The sequence below is a fragment of the Cinclus cinclus genome, chromosome 1 (assembly GCF_963662255.1).
Source record: "Cinclus cinclus chromosome 1, bCinCin1.1, whole genome shotgun sequence".
Classification (NCBI taxonomy): Eukaryota; Metazoa; Chordata; class Aves; order Passeriformes; family Cinclidae; genus Cinclus; species Cinclus cinclus.
This window is the reverse complement of record NC_085046.1, coordinates 117,599,537-117,621,291: the sequence shown is the minus strand read 5'-3', so window position 1 is coordinate 117,621,291 and position 21,755 is coordinate 117,599,537. Positions and strand designations below refer to the sequence as shown.

Below are 21,755 nucleotides of genomic sequence, written 5' to 3'. Positions count from 1 at the left end.
ATATGACAATTACAGAGATTATAAGAGGAAAGATAAATATATGACAATACATGTCAGAATTTTAACCCAAACCAAATTTTCAAGCAGTCTTTTCCAAACAGCTATGAAGTGTGTAGATTTTTCTAAACCAAACAATGAAAAACCACCCCAGTTCAATAGCTTTGTTAGTAAAGCCATATGGTAAAAAGGTGATAAAGCAGAACACAGTAAGCTGACATTTTCTGCAGGGGACTTCCCCTCCCTAATTAAAAATGACCTTCATTATTTCTTAAGTAGCATGACTTTTAAAAGAAAATGATGGATAATTTAAATAGAAACAGAATTTGCAAAATGGTTTGAAATATCCCTTAAAAAAATTTCCACCTTTGACCACCTCTAAAGCACAAAAATGCCTTCAGTAATGCAAGAAATCTGCTCCAACTTTTATGCAAGTCAATACCACTGACTACTGAGCAAGAAAGAAACCACAGTCAAGTCCTCACTTCAAAGCAGTGTTTAGTTCAAGATGAATTACATGACCTTTTGGCAGTGTACAATGGAACAGAAGTCAAAGGTACCCAAATTCTTCCATGCTCCAAACAAGTTCAGTCCCGTATCTATGAGAAACTACCTCTGTGTTAGAACAGACCACACTTTCCAGAACAACATGTTTAAGCTAAAAAAGTTTCATGGAAGCCTCAAAGAGAGCAGATAAGTCTTCTTCTGTTTGGGGACGTGGTGATAGTTTAGTCACTCTCTCCTGCAAGATGAAAGTAAAACTGGATTATAAATGGATACCAATAAAATTAATCAAACAGTAAGTGGATTATGTGTCTCTGTACTAACATACTTCACAGAGAATAATAAGGTTTTGCAATATAAGTAATCAAGTAATTAAAGTTGAAGCATCATCAACTGTACAGTACTTTCAAGAATATATAAGCCAAAATTCTCTATAATTAAATACACAGAAGCAAGATCAGAATGCTGTTCAGTTTCATAGACAAGCACAGCAAACACAGGCCTTCCCCATCTCAGTTGTCAGTACACTGGAGGACACTATCCTGAGAATAGTCCATTTTAAAATTAATTTGCCAGCACTGAACTAAGAGTTAGAGTTTTAGGGATCAAGACTTTCAAAATACTACATTTCTCAAGGCCCAGAAGCTGCTGTAAATGGGGAGAATAAACAGCACTTGTAAGTCAGACTCTGAAAAAGAAACACAGCAAGGGACAGTATGAAACTGCTTAATAAACAGCCCCACACCTTAGAGTCAGAATACTAAGAGTTGTGGTTGGTCTTCATTTAGACACTGATTTCACAGAACACTCAGGTGCTAAACTCTCACTGACTGAAATGAAACTCATGTATGTGCTTTAGTGCTCTGCTTGACAAAATAACTACAAAGGCAGAGGCTGCAATTCAGAAAAGCCCTGTGCTGCTGAGGATGGGGAGCTCCATTAGTGTAGGTACCCAGTTATTGCAGAAGCATTCAGCTGAAAGCGCCTAACATCAGTGTACTCATACTGGTTATGATTAGAACTTTCAGGCTTTCAAAAACCAATGATTTTAACATTTATTGAACTGCAAAGACAGAGTCCAGGCCTACACTAGCAACACATTATCTTTAGATGAGGTGTGTTTTGGCAAGAGAGTTTCTTCTGCTGCAATCTGTTTCAACACCTCCCTTGAGGAAGATGCTGCCCTCCAACTTTAAAGTTCCCCATTTTTTTCACATCTGAGACAGTGGATATCATTTGCTGAGGTCCCTGCCTCAGGCACAGAGTGGGATGCAGGGGAAGGGGCTCCCCCAGTGCCCTGCCCGGGCAGGAGGTTCAGCTGAGCCCCTGGGAGCAAAGCACACCCCACTGCCAGGGCGATGTCCCAGCACAAGGCTGCAGCCACTGCACTTCGCCCCAGCCCTTGTGGCCAGGCTGGATGTGGTTACACAGCGAGCGAGGCTGCCCCGCTGCAAAATCAACGTGAAACAGTGGTCTGCGTGGTGAGAAGGCAGCTGTGAGGTATTCACAGTTCATAATCATGGTTAGCATGGCTCATGGGGAGGCTGAAATGTGCAGCTCTCTGTGCATAATTTTACCGACAGAAGAAGCTTTACTGGTGCATAAGTAGCAATCAAATGGTATCTCTTTCCCCATCCCTGACACCAATGCTGCTACACACAGAGGTCCAGTCAAAGAGAAGACTAAGATTCTTCTATGCAGTTTTGAAACCAAATAGAAAATTCAAATAGCACTAGGGCAATAGTGTGTTGCTTTTTTTCAGGCTCATGATACGCAAAATATAACAACACAGTGCTCAAGTATTCATAAATTCATCATATTAGGACAATCTGGGCCAAAGCCAGTTTTGCAGCTCTGCACACTGAGATGTCCAGAGCTATCTGTAAAATCACACTGGCTGACAGGAGACAGCCAGCCTGACAGCCTGACAGACTGGAGCATTTCCCAGCTCTATTGACAGAAGGCTGCAGACGGGTGTTCCTCCCGTATGCCTCGACACAGAGGCACCATCGCTACCTCTGCACAAGCTTGCTGATATTTGCTGGTGCCCAGACAGCAAGGCCCTGGCTCCCTCAGTCTGACTCAGTGCATTCTGGTCTTGTGCCAAACCGAGCAGCTTCGGTCTCATCACTGGCTCATCCCCATTGTAGCTGCCTCCAGGACACCTGCAGGGGGTAGGGGGGGACAGGGAACAGCCCTTCCACAATCTCTTATTTACAGTGCCCCCATCTCCTCTCAAACACCACCACCCAGCCACCTTGACCTTTGAGACAGCATCTTCTTTGCTAGAATAACTGATGTCTGTAAGATCAATTTCAACAGACCCACTTAGGAAGGGAAATAAAATTCTGTTTTAACTTCAAGCATAGATGTCTGTCCCAACAGAGCTCCCACCCCAAATCCCAACCATCAGATGATGTTTTTCCCTGCAGCCTGCACTTGAGGACATGGAATATACTTGGCAAACATTTTAGTGCTATCACCACTGCATCACATTGCTTTCCTGATGTGAAAGGGCCACTGCTGTGTTACAAAGCAAACCTACTGCAAGATGAAAAGCAAAAAAACTATACCAAAAAATAAACTGTACGGATTAACCTGTGGTTACTAAGAGATTGTTAAGGAACACTGATACATTTGGATCATGTTACATCTCATACAAAAAAAATAAGGGCTGAGAAACTTAAAGTCATCTCATTTTATGCAATACAATTAATCACCAATGCCATAAGAAGACAGAAAAACCCTTCAACATCTTTTGGTGAAGAACCCTTCCCCAGCTATGCAAAACTTGCATTTAGTGATTGTTTTAAAGAAACGTGTTTATCAAAACAAACCCTCCAAATGCCCCATAACAATGTACATGCATAACCTACTTAATGGATGCTCAGAGACCTTAGTTTTCTTCCTGGCTTTGCCATGGCTCTGTTGTGTGGGATCCTACGTAGTTGCACTTTGTGTCACTTTCTCAGGTATAAACAGGAATATTACTATTAATATTTACTGTTAATGTAAATGTTAATGCAACTGTTCTAAGGTGCCCTGAGATTGATGAGTGAGAAGAACCATACAGGATCTGCTGCAAAAAGTGAACAACCTTTTGGCCTAAAAAATGTTCACTTTTTCCATAGTATATATTTCCCTTGCAACATGGTGGAAACAAATACTAGGTCCACAGCATATGAATCAAACTGTCTTTTATCAAGGAAGACTCTGGATTTTGCTTTAAGAGGTGTGTGTTGCTTTTTGCAGTGTCTTTGTGGGCACTGAAACAATAAAGGGCATTACAAGTTTAATCTATATCATCCCAGGGGACCTTATTTCAAATTCTGATGGGGGTCAATAGAACAAAAAAGCCATCTGCGAAGAAAAATGCAACTTCTCAATATGGAAAGTTTAATGCAAAGTGAGTTTGGTCATTCTTACCATACAGCACTTGGCATTAAGGCTTTATCTACAGACCACCTGTACACATAATTAAGAGAATTATGATAAAGCAGTATGTACTACACATATCACAGGCCTATGAAAAAATCCTCTGTTAAAAAACTTAACATTGAAAAAACCCAAAACCAAACACTTGGCCTTTTTTTTTCTGAATCCATGAAATATGAAAGCTGCAGCATGAACTCCATCCTACTGAAAAGAAAAACCTAAGTTGTGGAGTGAAACAAAATACAGTTGACTATCCATAATTTTCTCAATTTAAATAGTTTTTCACGTAGGAATAGAAATAGAACTTGCTGGAAAAGAAACACTTCTGTTTTTGCCAAAATCTGTTCTATTTTATTTGACAAGAAAAACTGTTTTGCTCTCTGTCTTACCTGAGGCAGAGTGCCTTTGACTAATGCAGGGATGTCTGCTTTGGAATAACCAATTGCAGCTAAGCCATCATCAACATTCAGATCAAATAGGAATTTCCGGAGTGTGTCTGCCAAAATAAGCCCCGCATCTTTGATTCTGGCAGTGCGGATGTCAGCTCCTAAAATAAGACATAATGCCTTGACTGTAGGGTGGAGAGAGCAGAGGAAGCCTGTCCTGGACTTAATTTAATCATAATATCAGCTGAATACATATCCATACATAACAGTCTCTGCCCTAAAAGCAACATGAATTAAAAAAAGGAATCAGTCCTCATTTTACAGTTGGAATAGTTTGTGAAAGGTGAAATAAAACAAGATCAGAAACAGGTTAACTGCTGCCAAAAAGACTAACTGCCACATGAGGTTAACTTCCTTTCCCTCTGTGCTTACAGGGAGAAGCACTTTTCAGTCTGACTAACTGCTGGGAGGAAAGAAGCTAATGCATGAACGTCAATAGTATTTATTTGTATGGACAGTGTGCCAAATGCTAACTTCATTTTAAGGCTTTGAGTTTGCTGACATCTAGAGGACTGTTCCGTTCAATTGCATATTCACAGAGGACTACAGCATGTAGGCTAAAAAAGGCAGGAGACAGCAGGGCAGTGTTCAGTGGGTTGACTAAATTCTTGATTTATTGCTGTTCAAATATGTGCTGACTTGTGTAGGGTCCTGTAGAACTCAAGAGGAGGAATGGCTCTCTTGGAAACATCTACTGAACAATAATGAAAACAACAATATAAAATGAAAGATTATAAGTATTTCTCACAGAATAGCTTGAGTTCTCTTCCTCAATGAATGTTTAGGACTTACTTAAAAATAAATAATAAAAGAATGTCCAGACAGGAGACCCAAGGTCCCCCATATGATTTCTTTCAAAGTAACCCAAGCTAAATTGGTTCTCTGTGTAACCTCAATGATGTTACACCAGAACTATGTTAGGTCCAAGTACCATACTGAGAGATGAGTAAGAGCAACACACAGCTACAGAAAAAATATCTTCTGTGATCCTCACGCAGCTCAGTGTAACATTCAAAGGGAGTTAAGTAAACAGGAGACCCAGAAGCTCACTTGAAGAGCTCAGATACTTAGGTAGTAAGACTGGTAGTAATGTAGCAAATAATGTCTGGGAAAAACTGATGAATAAGATATGACCATCTTGTATGAAGTCTTGTGCTGTTGGGGCTATGCCATGAAGTCTGAGTTTATCCTGGGTTTTGCTGTAGAGGGATAACTAGGACATAAACTTACTATCTTCAGAGAGTAAAGTAAAAGGGAAAGGGAGAAGGATAAAACATGGCAGTAAATGTGATTGGCAGTTTTAAAATATTGCTAGGGTTCTAGTACTTTCTTTTTGCTCAACCTAAAAGATACATCAGTCTCTTATTGCACTTAGAAAACCTCTGGCCACATGCCCACCTATTCCAACTGTTCAAGAATCCACCCAGGGAGGTACTAAACTTTTTCTGGCTGTACCCAAATTCAAAGCTGTACATACACACAACATAACTATTTAGTAATCTGCTTCATGTCATAAAATACCTTCTAAGTCATTGCATTTGGCAACATGACAGATTTGAACCAGCTACTGTAGTCAGTTGGACTCTGGAGTGGATTAGAAGTAAACACCCCAGACGCGACTTAATAAATTCAATCCCACGTGACACGTTTTCAGCAGAATCCCATTCCAGCAAGGCACACAGTGACGTAGTTAAAATTTCCACTGAGAAAATTAACAGAATTTTTAGAAACTGAATTTATGGAAGAAGTTAATACCACAAAACCTAAAGGAACTGCTTTTTACTCACTTGTTTTAAATCAAGAGCCAGAGCTGAAATTTTCTCATATGCTGTGCTGACTAGTTATCCAGACACATTTTCTTAATCTAATTTTAGTTGTGTGTTATTGCTGTAGGAACACAGATATCTATTATCTTAGTATATGATTCCATCTAGGTTTGTATTTTGGTTTTGACCATAGCCAGGACAGCATACTTTAGAGGATGCCTGAACAAACTCACAGACCATTCATGAAACAAACAGAACTTTCACCCAATGTAGTTTTTCTGACTATGTTGTTTTACACCCTCTATAAAATACTGTGATATTTTCATTGTCTGTATAAAAGTCCCATTCTTTCCTGAGACCCCCAATGCTTTGAGATTACTTACACAATCAAGTCATACATCTGACTGGACTGCTGTGACTTGCATACAGAAGGCTGACCATACAAGGACTGGACACAGATTTTCCAAATACCAGGAGAGTTGACCTAACCACTTTTTCTGCACTACCTGCACTGCTGTGCATGTGGCTTTGACCAGCCATGTGGCTTAGCCAGCATGGGTAGTAGCAGCAGTGTAGCCACGACACAAAAACTTGTGCAGGCAAAACCCCTGACCTTAGACGTGAATAAATCAGCTCAGTGCAGAGCCATGCTGTCACAGCTAGACTGCTAACAGCTCTGAGATTACATCACTGCAAGCTGGTTTATTACACACAGTCATGCCAGAGGTATAATAAAGAGCTATCCTTCCTCTTAGGACACCCTTTGGTGATGGGCTACACACATAACAAGGCACTGTATGAGAAAATAACCTTTAAATGAGCTGTCAGCATTTGCTTTTATTCTGCTAAAAAGCAGAAAAGGCCATTTTGTTCATTAATCTCTTCTTGGCCATTACATATGTGTCCACAGAAGAGCTGCTCCAGGAAAAGCTTTCCCTTGATATCAGCCACTGAGAAATTCTAACACCTACAAACAAGTTTAGGCCTACATTAGAAAGACCAAAACTCACAGCTGTGTGCTATGCAAAAAGAGCAGGAGTAATTTGTATACCACTGTTCTAATTCACTGCCACAGCAGGGAATTTGTTAGGCAAAATTCTTCCTTTTAGCTAATAAATGCCCCTGAGTACTGTTTCACTTTATGGTAACTACTCTTCATAAAGCACCAAGAGTTCTGCCAGTCACAACTATTCTTGTTTGATTTGCAACAGACCTCCAGTTAATTTCAGCTGTCCACTTTTCTGGCCAAGAACCAGATTTCTCCAGCTTTCTCCTCTAATCACATCATTCAATATCAAAATTCAGCATTATTCTATCTTATTTGCATTACAACTAATTCTAGAATCTTGTTGTTTTTAAACTTAAACCCCTCCCAACAACCAATGGCAACTGCTTGCACACAACTTTTTTCAATCCTGAAATGTCATTTTGGAAAGAATTCCATTTGTACACAAGAACTGTACCCACAGATTCCTACCTAGAATCTCTGCAACTTCTAAATGCCGCTCAGGATGTATCTGTGCTGTGAAAGCAAACACTGCTGGGGATGTCAGCACCACAGAAAGGCCATGTGGCTGGGGAAAAAAAAAACAAGAAAAAACACCCAACACATTAACAGGACACATACTTTTAAGTTCAATGGACTTTAACGCTCATTAATGACAGATAACAGATATTTGAAACGTAAAATAAAAACCCAAAAATAAACAAGTTTTACCACTAAAGAGTGATCCACATTATAATCCTTTGGTTTATAAGTTTTCACCAAACCAGAAATAGGGTAAGACATTCCATGGCTGGAACAGAGAGCAGAGAGAGAGTGGTTAGGGCAGCTCTCCCGGTATTTGGAAAATTTATGTTCAGTCCCTTTTGTGGTCAGTTTTCAGTATGCAAGTCTCTTCAGTACAGATTCTCAGAAGGTATTGACTGGTATGTTGTGGATATTAGGCACAGACAACCCTCATCCCTCTGCACCTCAGGGACCTAGCTGTAAAAAACAGTAACTCCTTACTTTGTGAGCGTGAAGTTATGTTACTTCACTGACTGGAATGAAAGATGTTCAGTTCCTAAAGTAATGTAGATGTGCCAAAAAATCATAGTCTGCATACCTATGTGCTCACACTGTCTGAGAAAAATAAACTTTAATTTTAAGATATAATTAAAAGAACAGACTTGCTCAAAGAAAAAAGTGAAAGGAAGGTCTCTGAAGAGACTGACTGCTAATAACTTCTGCACACAATTCACTTTTAGCCTTTTCTTCTCTGAGATTTTCATCCAAATGACATTATATTTCCTTGCATTATTAATTACAGCTCATTTCAGACTGCTGATTGCCTATCCCACAGACAAACTTACAGATAATTGCACCAGTTCAGGAAAAACTCAAGATTACATCATTGTTGTTTCACTGCGGAACAGCTGGCACAAAATCTAACATTTTAAATGTCATTGACTTTTTTACTTTTGTTTTTACTACTAAGGAAGGTAAAGAAGGCTGTGTTCTGTAATTTTCATGTGACTGGTTTTGAGTATACAACCCAGAATAGACAATCCTTGTGCATATGAGTGACAACAGCTCATCAGTTTGTCACAACACAAGTCCTTCAGCATCACTGGCCAGGCTACAATTGCTTATTCTACATTCAGCAACAAGGGCAGAAACATCTTGGACAATCCGAAACCATCACCAGCTGTAAGCTGACCTTAGATGGGGTTGCTATTTCTCTGTACTCACCAGAGATGAACACCAGCATTGCCAAAGCCAATACCAGCAAAAGCACTTGCCAGGTGCATGTTGGCTCTTGCTTCACGGTCTTCAGGGTTTCTGATGGCTCTGTGCACCATGGAGGGAAATGGTACCAATGAATTCACAAACAGATTGGTGATTCAGGAGGGAAAAGGGAGAGAGGGCTTCTTTATGGACAGATACAAAAAATCTAAAAGACAAGCTGGGATAGAAATGCTGGAAATGGAATCAAGTCACACTTTGGTAAAAGAACAATCCTGCATCTGGATCACTTAAGTAGATCATACTGGTTCAGTGAAGGGCAAGCTTCCTTTCACTTTTCCAAAACACAAGTAAACAGAGTGAATTAAACCACATTCAATTCAGTGGTAAATTTAAAAATTCTACTTGGAATCTTTGGTAGCTCTATGTATGGCTCCAGGATCACTCCAGCTTTCTCACCATCTCATTAGGTGGTGCTCTAGACCCCACCACCTGTGTGGGAAGAAGACAGGATTCCCTGCCTTCCTCTGCCTCAGGATCCCTGCGTAGTTTGACAGTCTCATGAATAGATTCCAAAGGAACAAAACCCAACTATTTTGACTAATAGGTACTGAGAAAAGTTTTTTACAAAAAACCCCCACACTGATCTTCAATAGAAGTGCACATGGTATGCAAAAGCTATAAAGAAGCTAAAACTTTATTGACAGGAATCAAAACCGACTCCCAACTAAGTCAAAACCTATTCTAAACTGAAGGTCTCCTAAGAATGAGCAGGTTTGCAAAAAAATGCATAATTTTGCACATTTGTAAGAGCATGTCATTACCTTCTTGATGGATGTGCAAGTGTATCAATTTACACCTGAAGGCCACAGAAATAACAACAGCAGTATTTTATTCAGTTTGTTACATATTCCTCTTATACTGTCATAGAATGAAGATTTTTGAAAAAAATATGTAAATGCTGCTCCCATATTAACTGAACAGGTTGAAATACCTTTAACTGAGGACCTCTGAAACAGATTCACAGAGGCATTAAAAAGCTTCCTCCTCAAGACAAACTACTAATCCCAACTTTACTCTGAATTTTATTTGAGAAATATTTTGCTTTATTTAAGAAAAATCCAGGGTAGAAAACAAAAGCTTAATGTTGCTGCTTGCCTCATTCTAGCCTGAAATTTACGTTCTTGCAAGCGTCCGTTTTAGGTCAGTGGGAACTGGGCACACCGCAGGGGAGGGGGCTGTTAAATGTGTTGTTACCTTTTGAGATATTTAGCGACGACGCGCAGAGCGTGCAGAGCCCAGACATCGCTGACGGGGTTGCTGCCTTGGTAGGCTGGGCGGTCCACGGGGTTGGAAGGGCAGGGGCTGCGCTTGTTGTAAGGGAGAGCAGTGTATGATTCCAGGGCATGGCTAGCAGAAAGATTAAGAAATTAATTATTTAAGGAGGAGAGCTTCATTTTACTGCCCCGCTGTCCTTTGAATGAAGGTTCGTATTTCTGGTGTCCAACAGTTGCTGAAACAAGAGATACAATCTCACAGACAACTGGAAGAATGCTGGGCCAGCACCTCCAGAGCAGTTCCTCTCCAACAAACACACAGAAGGCAATCTAAACACAGTCCCCTCCTATCAGCTCATACCAAGTCTGGTTGGATGCACCAGCACCTGTAGTGTTTTTCACTGAAGAGGGCTGTACGTATGCAAGGAGTGCATTTCCTTTCTGTAGGACAGGAACCATAAGAGGCTTTAGCACTGGAAACTTCATAAGGTACTTTTCTTTTAGAAGTACTGAAAAAATTATGGGTATGATATTAAAGCTAAGTGGAACTGCCAATAGTCTAATTTCTCAGATACTCATGAATCTGACCACATAAAGAAGGGGCACTGCTAGCATGGCTCCATTAAGATGAACAAAATTACAGACAAACCATTTTCATTGATGAACAAATGCCTTTTTTCCATTACAGACACTGCAGGCTGGGGTCCTTCACCACGCTTGAGAAGTCACAGTTTCATTACATATCTATTACTTTAATATAAATAGCACCTACAAGCAAAGCAAGCTCTGACTCTCCAAAGAGAAATATCAATGCATTTTGTTGGTTTAAGATTTTGCACCAAGTGAAAAAAATTTTGTGCCAACTGAAAAGCAAACTATGAGATTGGTTCCAAAGATGACCATGTCTGGGTGAAGACCTGCTCATATCTCACAAGTTGTTACAAATTTTTCTTGACACATCATGGCTTTTGTTAGAAAATTCTTGTTCTCTATTCCCTGCCATGTCTGTGATTCATGATAAATGCCATTACAATTGTGATTAATCATCTATCTCCATGACCCCATCTTTCCTGACAAGAGCTATTCTGGAAGCAAACAGTTTCTCCAGTGCACTGCAAAAACATTCAAATTTCTGCAAATGCAAAATTTGTTTCTGTACATTCTGAGGGAGGCAGTGAAACTAAGGAAGAGGAAAGACTGACAGACCTCACCTTAACAAGAACAGCAAACAGAGAAAAAAGACCATCCTCTTGTGCTCTCAAAAGACATTTTTTCTACAATCATCATAGCAAAAATACAAAATTTAAATAAATTCAAGTAGCAACCTATGCAGAAAACTCACCAAAGTACATCAAAGCCACAGTTGGCCACGATTCGTTCAGGCATAGACAGTGTGTGTAAAGGATCAATGATGCCTAATGTTGGCTTAATGGCTCTTGAAGCAATACCTGCAACGTGTAAAGGGAAGAAAAATCAGTTAAGGATGTTTTGCAACAAAATAGGACAGGATAAGCTTCATGCTCAAAACAAGATGATGAGGAGGGAAAAAATATTTGAAACTATGAACATGAAAGCAAAGTGAGAGAAGAGAGAGTAGGGAGTATTTATGAATGTAAGATGCATGATGAAGTCTCTCTGAAAGAGCATATAATTTGAGACTTTTGCTTGAAGTGGATTATAGCAGACAATGTTCTCTCTCTGTTTGCAGCCCTCCCTGAGCAGCCTTACAAAATGTCTGTGGCATCAGCAGTATTCTTAGATTTTTATCTTCTGTGGACCCTCAGAGGGCAATACTGGTTTGTATCTACAATCAGTTGCTATTGCCAATTGCTGTCCTCAGCATCTGTAATAACCATGTCTTTGTATTTCAGTTATGGGCACAAAGATGTAGCTCTGAGAGAGAGAGACAGACAGACAGAGAGACAGACTGACTACGTATAGACTACAAAAACTCTTGAGCTATTGTCAAACCTCCTTAGCATACCCATCTGGGTCCCAAGTTCTGCAGACTGTGTGGCATATAAAATCCACATGTTCAGAAGCAAAACCTTAAAACAGCTATGAAGCTCAAGACGACATTTTAGCCTTAATATTTATTTGCCAGGGATGAAAAGGCCAAAGGAAGACAGTGTCCCTCACTCACACAGCATCCCAGGCCTGAGGTTTCCAAAGTCAGGAAAAGGAACATTTGGTTGCAATTACACAACAAAGGAACAGAAGTCTTAAAAGTAGAAACAAAAATACAGAGGAAATAAGGAACAGTTGGTTGACCCTGAATATAAGTAGAAATTTCCTTTGCAATTAACATTTTTTGCCATTTAAGGACTTGAAAGATTTTAGTTTCCTGTTTTGCCTTCAAACTATAATCCACTGTATTACATAGGTATTTCATTATGTTAATTTGCTATAAATTTGATTCAAGGAGAAAACTTTTAAGCTTTTAAAAGTTGCCTGTGGCAGTTGAATAAAACAAAAGACACCTGAAATGACATGCATTATCCTTTCCTTTCAAGGCAGGGAAATAACAAAGACATTGGGAAACCAATTGTCTTGAATAACACACAAAAAAACCGCCAAAAAACAAACAAAAAAACCCCATAACAAAGCACCAAAACCTCACCAGTTTTAACTTTTAGTTCTTTGAAGTCAAAAATGGCAACACCAGTGGTTTCACTTCCAGTGCCAGATGTTGTAGGAACTTAAAAGGAAGAATAGGGATAACAACAAATAATAAGAAATAGATAATACTGCAAAATAAATAATAAACCCACCCAAAATACAGGACCCAGGAAATCTTGGAGGTATGCCTGATCCAAAGCCAACAGATCAAAGGGAAACTGCTACTTTGATCTCTTTTCTCAGTAAATGAGTCTAACTAAGCCAAACAAGACAAAGTAATGATAAAAGTAATGATAAAACCTGATTTTACCTCCACTGAATTAAACAGGAAAATGACTGCTGAATACAACTAGAGGAGAAGTAAACCCAAAGGAAGCTGAAACAGCCACAGTAAACTGATTTCAGTAGAAATATCCAAGAGTGTAGAATATTTCACCTTGCCCCAAATCTCCACACACTCTCCTCATGCTTTACCTGCAATAAGTGGCTTGAGGGGCACAGTGACAGGCTTCCCTTTCCCAATAGGAGCATTGACATAATCCAGGAATTCTGATGAAGGGCTGGCTGCATACAGGTTGGCAGCTTTACAGGTGTCCATTACAGACCCACCTCCAACAGCAACATAGGCATCAAACTCTCCCTTTTTAGCAAATTGAATGGCATCCAGGAAACTTAGAACACAAGAAAGATTTTCAAATTAGTCAGGACAAAACCAGTACACAGGGAAACTAACTATCAAGACCAGCATGCAGACCACAAGGAGGTGTTTAAAAAGCCATAAGGAATCCTCTAAAAGGCCTAGGCATTATTTGGAGTGTGCACTGTCAGAAGTAAATTGTACCTTTGGTCTGTTGGCTCCACACGGACATTATCATACATTTGAAAGTTTATACCATATTTTGCCAAGGAATTCAATACTGCATTTACAGGAGGGAGCCTGGAGAGGTTTTTATCTGTCATCAAACAAACTCTTCTAGCGCCAAGATTTTGCAGGTCCTACAATAACGAATCAAACAACCAAACAATTGGTATAAAATCGTACATTTCACTATTTAAACACTAATCCAAATCAACTGAACCATTTGATAATAATAAAACACTGACTTAAAAATAGTTGGTTATTGTAAAAGGTTTTATACCGTATCAGCTGATGAAAAAGACCATTAACCATGTACATGGAGAATACAGAAAGCAGAACAAAGTTTAAAGCTGCCAAATTTATATAGTTGAAGTCTTATGATAGAAGAAAACTAAAGTTGTTGAACCACATGGAACCACTTTAAACTACAGTAAAATATAAAAAAAAAATTAGATTTTTTTTCCCCTCAGTTCCTGTGAGAATAAAAAAGCCTTCTCACTGGTTGTCTCCACTAACTGCCTAGCAAAGCACAGCATTAAAATCTTGAAAATGTAATGCTGAATATTAATTTATTGATGAAAAATCAAAATGAGGTGGGAAAAGAAAGAAAAATAATGCTACAGCCTAACCTTTGCTAAATTGTCACAACAGCTATACAATATGTAAAAATTATTCTAGTGCTGTTTAAAGGCAGGTTCTGTCTAATTCAATTTACTGTCTATAAGACTATAATCTTATTTCACAGATTTTCAGATAAAAAAGAGATCTATTAATGCTAGAAATGCCAAAAATGAGGAAAAATAATAAATTTAAAAAGCCGGTGATAAAAGCCTACTGGAACAATATAATTAGGTGAACCATCTCATACTGCTGAAACAAAAATTCTACACTTACACAGGGCAAGCTAAGAGCTGAATGAATATCTAGCTAATTGAATAGAAAGTCTCTGATTCATTTTAATGAGTGCTAGAAAGATGAAAGCGACCCTGAGAAACTCCTGGTGCGTCACCAGGATTCAAAACTTTCTGAATTAAATTCCCTGTCAGAGAAAAACATTGTTTCATACTTCTAGCAAATTATCAATCACCCAGTTATCCCCTGAGCTGCATTTCATATACCACAGCAGCACTGATGCACCATGCTTCTGTTCTTTAACCAACTGTATACTCCAACCTTTCTTTCTACATTGATACATGGGACCACACCATTTATAAGCTTTCCTTTATAATATGGATTAGATAGCACTGGCAGTCCTTTAGAAAATAACTTTTCACCTGTGATGACCTTACACCATGGCAGCTTACCATGCCAATCTCTTTTGTAACTCCTTCTCCATATCGGATGTTTGAAATGGCCATCTATAAAAAAAAAAAAAGAACATTTATTTTTCTTGACAAAAATGACATCTGGCCCTACTAATTCGAAGTGAAATATAAATATTTAATAATGTAAGTATTTATTAAATGCCATATTTATCAATAAGTGTTGTAAATGGAATATATTTTATTATTAAATCTACCTCAAATGCATAGTCTGTATTCCCCAGGGTGGGCCGTTCAGGGACTGGAATGGAAATAAAACAGTAGAATTAGGGAACAATAAGTTATTTAAATCTATTTCTCAGAGTTGACAGATTCTCTTGCTTTTATAATTACTAATATATTTCCACAGGTCATCTCAGCATGTCTGGTTAACAGTTACCCATCTCATCCCTTGCTCTTTATGAGATTAAATGATCCAAGTATTTGACCTGACCCATAAAATTCAACAAAAAAAGAGAGTTTTTTCAAGTTCTTTCAAGAATTAAGTATTTCTCATAAAAACTCAATAAATTAGCAGGACGGTTGCATGAGAGTTTGTTTGCAGTCTACAAAGACCAGAACAGCACATAAAAAAGTAGAACTGAGTATGTGTAGAGCACTCAGGCTGCTACATACAAGCTGAGAGGTGCTAGAAATGTGTAGGGGCTACATGATAACCTTCAGAACAACATTTAAGACAAATTAATGAGAATTTGAATCCTCTTTATGTACCTGGATAGAAAACACCTTATGTATGCATGGGAGCAATACTAACAGGTGTTTACACTTCTTTTTACTTCTGCCTAGTCCTGAACTTGCAGGTGAAACTGAATTTTTTGCTAGAAAATTACTGCATGCACTGCTAATAATAAATGTGTTACTGTTAACTTTAATTAGAAGACAATTTATAAGGACTGTATTTCAGTCACAGCTTATTTCTACCATGTCATTTTCATGTGAATTATCACAAAACTCAATTTCTGGCATATCCTGATTTTGCCACAGAGTGAAGCAAACTACCTCAGCTGACATTGCCCATTCTTCTCCAAGAAAAGTTCAGGCGAAGCATTCTGCTCTTCCTGCCGAAGTCAGGCCCTATGTCTGCTATATTAATTGAAAATATGCAATTTGGATTCTGATCCAATGAGTGAAGCCATGATAATGAGTCTTACAGACACGCTGGGGTGCACTGAAGCACTGACCCACAACAGTAACAGATAGATGTATTAAAACCCTTTATGTACTTTCTATTCAAGCACAGGCCAGCTGCTATCAGCTCTTTCATTGCCACCTCTTGCCAGCCTGTACATGTTTGACCTCTCCTGGAGCTGGAGTCTGCTGTACTTTCAGTCATTAATTTGACAGGCTAAGGACATGTCCAAACCATTTACCCTCTTGCTTTCCGATAGTACAATAGATGCCCTGCTGTTTCATTCTTGAACCAAACTTAATTTTCAGGGCAATTTTTACCGAGTTCAAAAATTGCACTATTTCCTTGAACACTGCCAAGAAAAAAAAAAAAAAATTCGTTCCCCCCAGCTATAGTCACTGTTCAGTCAATTCCTACAATTTAGAGATTTACTGAACTGATATCATTTTGCTTCACTATAGACTCTATCGCTGCCTAAAACTTTCAGAGAGGGTTCTTAACTCAGGCTTCAGTTTAGCAAGAGCTTAGTTTGAATTGATAATGACTGAGTACACCATCAAGCAGAAAAGCCAAAGAATGAAATTCTATTTCTCAGCTGCACTATTGTCTTGCTGTAATCATGGTCTTGGGCAAAACGTGTATCTGAACATATAAATAGCTTTTCCATACGTAAAATGACAACACCAATTCTTTAAGAAGTGTTCTAAGCATGTGAAACTGTGCTAGAGTTACACATTACTGAAATTATGGTCCAAACCACTGATTTTTTAGTGGATCTGGAGACTTACCAGCTATCTGGAGGCTGACAGATACCTATTGTCCTAGGCTCCCTACAGTCCACACAAACAGAAACTCCTTCCAGGGTGACTTGGGTTACTCAGTGGAGCTCCCCTGTCTTAAGTTAGATGCATTCTTGGGACTGACTCTATAAAAAGCCTATAGATATTTTATTCCCCAGGCCAATTCACACCTTTATAAAAAGCCACTTTTTATCTATATCGCTTCCTGTCTCTTTTCTGATGTAACAGGCGTGTACCCAAAAGTAGATCTAAAGTTAAGATGGTTCAGGGGATGACAGCCAGAGCAAAGCTCAGATCAACAGGCCCCAGAGCAGAGGGAAGGAGGGGACAGGAGGCGGTAACTTCCGTGGGAACAGTGGTTTATATGGGAACAGTGACTCTCTCTAACAAGAACCACTACCATTGTACAGCTGCAAAATAACAGGCTGTTTACTTTCTCCTTTAGATTGTCCCTTCCCACCTGTTACCTGCACCCTTTGCCCATGTTACACGGACACACACAAACCTGTGCAGGACTATGGTCTCCTACAGAATTATTTTGGACAAAAAAAGTCTTACCTTGGGAATAAGTGTGGCCATGGCTCGGGCACCGACAACTAGTTAAAATGTTTAAAAAAAATAATATATTATTAACAAAGGAAGACGAAAGCGGAAAACTAAAGCTTTACGTCCTAAAAGTCCCCTGTAAGCACCCATTCCAAGGGCCTGCAGCTGAGCCCGGAGGTGTGCAGCGGGAGCGGGCACGGGGGGCGGAGCCGCCGCCGCTTTTCGCTTTCCAGCCTCGGCCGCCGGCCCCGGGAAGGGACCCCGGGAAGGGACCCCGGGAAGGGACCCGTGCCCCGTCCCGCCGCACTCACGCTGCCCGCTCCAGCTGCCGCAGCAGGCGGGACACCCGCGCCCGCCCCGCCGCCATGGCCCGGATCTTGGCACGGCCGGGACGGGGCCCGGGATGGGACGGGGCCCGGGATGGGACGGGGCCCAGGATGGGACGGGGCCGGGCCGGCGGCAGCGCCTCCTCCCGGGACAGCACCCGGCGCACGGGTGACCGAACGGGGACTCTCACGGGTGAGGCGAGAAGTGGCCGCATTCAGCAGCCCACGGTCTTACATTGTCAAAACCCAACTCACGCCTGTTTTAAGGCAAACAATATCGGGTTGCTGAATTATAGCGCAGAACGCTAATGAAGAGCGACTGAAATCTAATTAGGACTGAGTCCGTGTCGTATATTTGTCGCGGAAAAGTACCGAGAGTAATGGAATTGCAAAACGAAAATGATAAAAAAAACCCCAGTGGTCCTGAAATTAAGCGAATAACTTCCAACTTCAGTTGCGCCCAGTTTCAGGATGGGGAGGAACGGTCCTAAACTGAGACACAAGAAACTTCACCTCAGCATGAGGAATTTCTTCCCATTGAGGGTGGCAGAGCACTGGAACAGGCTGCCCGGGGTGGTCGTAGAATCTCCCTCTCTGGAAACATCCAAAACCCACCTGGACACATTCCTGTGTCACCTGCTCTAGGCAGCCCTGCCTTGGCAGGGATATCTTGGATAAGATGATCTCCAGAGGTCCCTTCCAACCATAAAAATTTTGTAATTCTATGAAATCACAGTTAATGACAGTGCAGGATGGATCAAAATTTTACAACCAAATTTTTAAGCTGTAAGCTATGCTGCTTAATTGCCAGCAATGTATACCAGCATTAAGCAAAGGAAACATTGGATTCTGACAAAGCATAATTTTTCTGTTGTAACAGAAGTATTTTGCCTTTGCATACTCTTTATGTCTTACTAGATGATCTTTAAGGTCCCTTCCAACCCATACCAATGATTCTATGAGCAGATCAGATGAGCCTAAAACTCACAATTTTGCAAGGTGCTGCGCTTGGGAAAGCAGGTTAGTGGGCTGCTCCAGCTCCCACATGAAGCTGCATAACCTTTATCCACTTGTGAGAGCCAGAAAGTGGCAACACGATAGAAGCACCCACACCTGTGCTCAGCTGCCAACTTTGCTGCTGGAGATGAACACACTTCATGGATATTGGTGCAGAAAATTGACCAGTAGCCTTGTGAGCAGCACAGAATTCTCATCAGCTGTGCATATGTATGAGAAAAGAGCCCTTCTCTCTGGCTGAGCATATACAAGACATGCCATAAGGAAACGCCCGGAAGATCAGAAATCTGGAATGTCTCTCTGCAAAAACCTTTTCCCCCTGTCCAAGTGTTTGCTGTCCTTGCCTTTCCTTGATACTTACACTGAAGGTTGATAACTGAGGGTTGTGCCAAGACCATTTCTGCCACTGACAAGCCCAAAGCAGCCTGCAGCACTGCAGACTGCTGAGCACACGGGCAAGAAGCACCAGAGAGGGGCAGAGAACACATTTTGTGCAAGGCCCGTAGGCTGGGCACTGGTCAGTTTATCAGTGCCTTCCAACCTCCAAAGTGTACTTACCCTTTCTACCCTCAGCAGTTCCCCTACACAAAGGTTTTGCTTCCTAATGCTTTTTACTGAAGCTGTCATCCTAACTGAAGTGCTACAGAATGAGACAAGAGAACTGCTGAGGTCACCCAGCTTTTTCAAAAACTCACTCGCAGCGAGGCATTACAATATTAACCACTCAATCTCAGTTTGAAAACCTAATTTAACTGACATCACCGAAACTTGTTTTACTAACTTTATCACCAGGGAATAGCACCTTCCCTGTAGCTAAGCCACACATTAAGACCACAGATTCTTTTTTTTGAAGTACACTTGAAGTACATGTGACACTACAAAATTCAAAAGAATAATGGAATGAAGTCCAAGAGAATTTCTACTACCTGCTCTCAAACTGCTGAGTAGATACTGTAATATTATTTCTATAAAATGATGGATTACTGTTACTACAGGTTGAAATTTAAGTTTTAGCCTGTACAATACACACATTTTTCTGCTGAACTCAATGGCTGATCAGCAGTTTCGAATTCCTTTTTTCATCAACAAAATGTTCTAGAAAAATCTGTACAATTTCTTAGGCCCTGCAATAAATCGTTGAGTAAGTTTCCATGTTCTTTTCGTGACTGAACCTGAACACCACAGAGCTGAATGGCAGAAGCTGAATTACAGAGTAAGAGCTCCACCGTCAGGCCACTTGCTCAAGGCAGAGAGCAGCAGCCACATCCTTCAACGGGACCTGTGGCTGCTACTCCATCAAAACTCTCGGTCATATCTGCGGTCCAAGTCCCAGCTACCTGAAAACGGGACAGGGCTGCTCAGCTTTTGTCCTGGCAGAAATGCTGCAGGCCAACTGTGAAACATTACCTGTGAAACAAGTCACTGTGAAACACCCAGCACGGGGGAACCGGGGCTCCCGATCCCCTTCACAGCACAGCGATTTCCCTTGGATGGAGAATACAGCCCTCCTTGTCTACCAACTAAGAGGCAAACGCAGAATGTTTTAGAAAGGTCAGAACGCATTTATTGACAAATACGTGTGTGAATAGAGCACCGGGCAGGAGGCTGGCAGCGACAGTCCCGTCCCACGCCTCGGTGGGCATCCCCAGCCCGTGCTACACACTGTCCCTCACGCCTTCTTTCTCCTGCCCCCGCCGGTGCCACCGCCCGCAGGCTTCTGCTGCTGGGGCTGCCGCCGGCCTCCGCTCTTCTTGCCGCTGCGCCCAGGCCGCTGCTGCCGGCGGCCGCGCTTGCCCCGCTTCGACTGCTTCTTGCCCTTGTTGGCTGCGGCCGCCTCGGCTTCCTCCTGCCGCATCTGCTTGTTGACGGCACGGGTGATGTCGAGCACCGGCTTCTTGCTGCCCATGTCCCGCAGCAGCTCCAGCTGCCGGCTGCGCTCGGCCGCCAGGTTGCCCAGCAGCGGCTCGAAGCGGCGCTTCTTGCCGCCGCTGCGGGAGGGCGGCTCCGCCGACTCCTTCGGCAGGCGCGGCTGGAAGCGGCCGAGCGAGGCGGTGGAGACGCGGGCGACGCGGGCGACCCTGCGCAGCTCGTCGCGGTCCTGGTGGCCGGTGGGGTGCAGGGGCGCGGCGGGCACGGCGCTCCCGGCGCGGTGGGCTCGGGCCAGGTTGCGCAGCCGGTTCAGCTCGTTGCGCGCCACCCGCTCCCGCTTCTCCCGCCGCAGCCGGGCGAACTGGTCCTCCTCGGGGTCGGCGCCCGCCGGCACCTCCGCCAGCCAGGCGCGGGACGGGTCTCCGCCCGCCCGCCGGTAGCCCCAGCGCCGCCGCCACTCCTTGGCCTGCTCGTCCCACACCAGCGAGGTTTTCTTCTTGCGGCGGATGCCTTTCAGCCGCGCGAACTGCTCCCAGCGCGTCGGCGGCCGCGGTTTCGGCGGCGGTTTCTCCCGCGGCAGGCGGAATGCGGGCTCGGGCAGCTGCGCCACCAGCGGGCCCCCGGCGCCGCCGGCGCGCTCGGCCGGCAGCTCCCAGAGCCGGGACACGAGCAGCTGCGTGTTGTCGCGTGCCAGGGCCCGCAGCAGAGCCTCCCGCCGCGGGCCGGACCCGCGCAGCGCAGCCGCCGACGGGGGGTTGCGGTCCACCGCTAGCAAATTGCCCAGGTCGTACTCCAGCTCCAGTTCCTTTTCCACCGTGATGCTCCGCCGCTTCTCCGCCTCCTGCTCCTCGGCGGCCGCCAGCACCGCCTCCACCCGCACGGCCGCCATGGCGGCGGCTCCACGTGCGAGCGGCGCCGCCGCTGCCCCGGGAATGAGGCAAAGCTCCGCCGGGTCAGCGCGCCGGAACCGTCGTGGCGGAACCGCCGTCTCCTGGGGCGGGACGGGCGCGGTGCCCGCCGGGAGATGTAGTCCCGCCGCGCCGGCCCACCAGAGGGAGCCGTGGCTCCCTCCGCCGCGGTGTCACCGCGCCTCAGCCGGACTGCCGGGGACCCGC

At 42.7% G+C, this 21,755-nt stretch overlaps 2 protein-coding genes across 2 annotated transcripts; both read right to left on the bottom strand.

Annotated features, from left to right (window-relative positions):
- Positions 1–655: 655 nt before the first annotated feature.
- ADHFE1 (alcohol dehydrogenase iron containing 1) lies at positions 656–17,795 on the bottom strand. The gene is made up of 14 exons (XM_062502096.1): positions 17,740–17,795; positions 17,441–17,478; positions 15,151–15,194; positions 14,936–14,989; positions 13,614–13,768; positions 13,247–13,443; positions 12,774–12,851; positions 11,496–11,601; positions 10,134–10,286; positions 8,883–8,981; positions 7,866–7,944; positions 7,626–7,722; positions 4,326–4,483; positions 656–739 (listed from the first exon to the last, which is right to left on the bottom strand). Exons 1-14 carry the CDS (start codon positions 17,793–17,795, stop codon positions 656–658), a joined length of 1,398 nt encoding a protein of 465 aa, XP_062358080.1.
- Positions 17,796–20,377: 2,582 nt separating this feature from the next.
- RRS1 (ribosome biogenesis regulator 1 homolog) lies at positions 20,378–21,529 on the bottom strand. Its single transcript, XM_062502085.1, has one exon. The coding sequence runs from the start codon at positions 21,527–21,529 to the stop codon at positions 20,441–20,443; it is 1,089 nt and encodes a 362-aa protein (XP_062358069.1). The 3' UTR covers positions 20,378–20,440.
- Positions 21,530–21,755: the final 226 nt, after the last annotated feature.

Bases quoted from the DNA above. Each gene is read 5' to 3' on its own strand.
- ADHFE1 (XM_062502096.1), bottom strand. From the start codon at position 17,795: ATGGCGGCGGGGCGGGCGCGGGTGTCCCGCCTGCTGCGGCAGCTGGAG. The intron at 13,769-14,935 runs GTAAGCTGCCAT...TCGTTATTGTAG, and splicing joins TTACAAAAGAGATTGGCATG to GACCTGCAAAATCTTGGCGC. The intron at 740-4,325 runs GTAAGACAGAGA...TTCATCTTGCAG, and splicing joins TCAAAGGCACTCTGCCTCAG to GAGAGAGTGACTAAACTATC.
- RRS1 (XM_062502085.1), bottom strand. From the start codon at position 21,529: ATGGCGGCCGTGCGGGTGGAGGCGGTGCTGGCGGCCGCCGAGGAGCAG.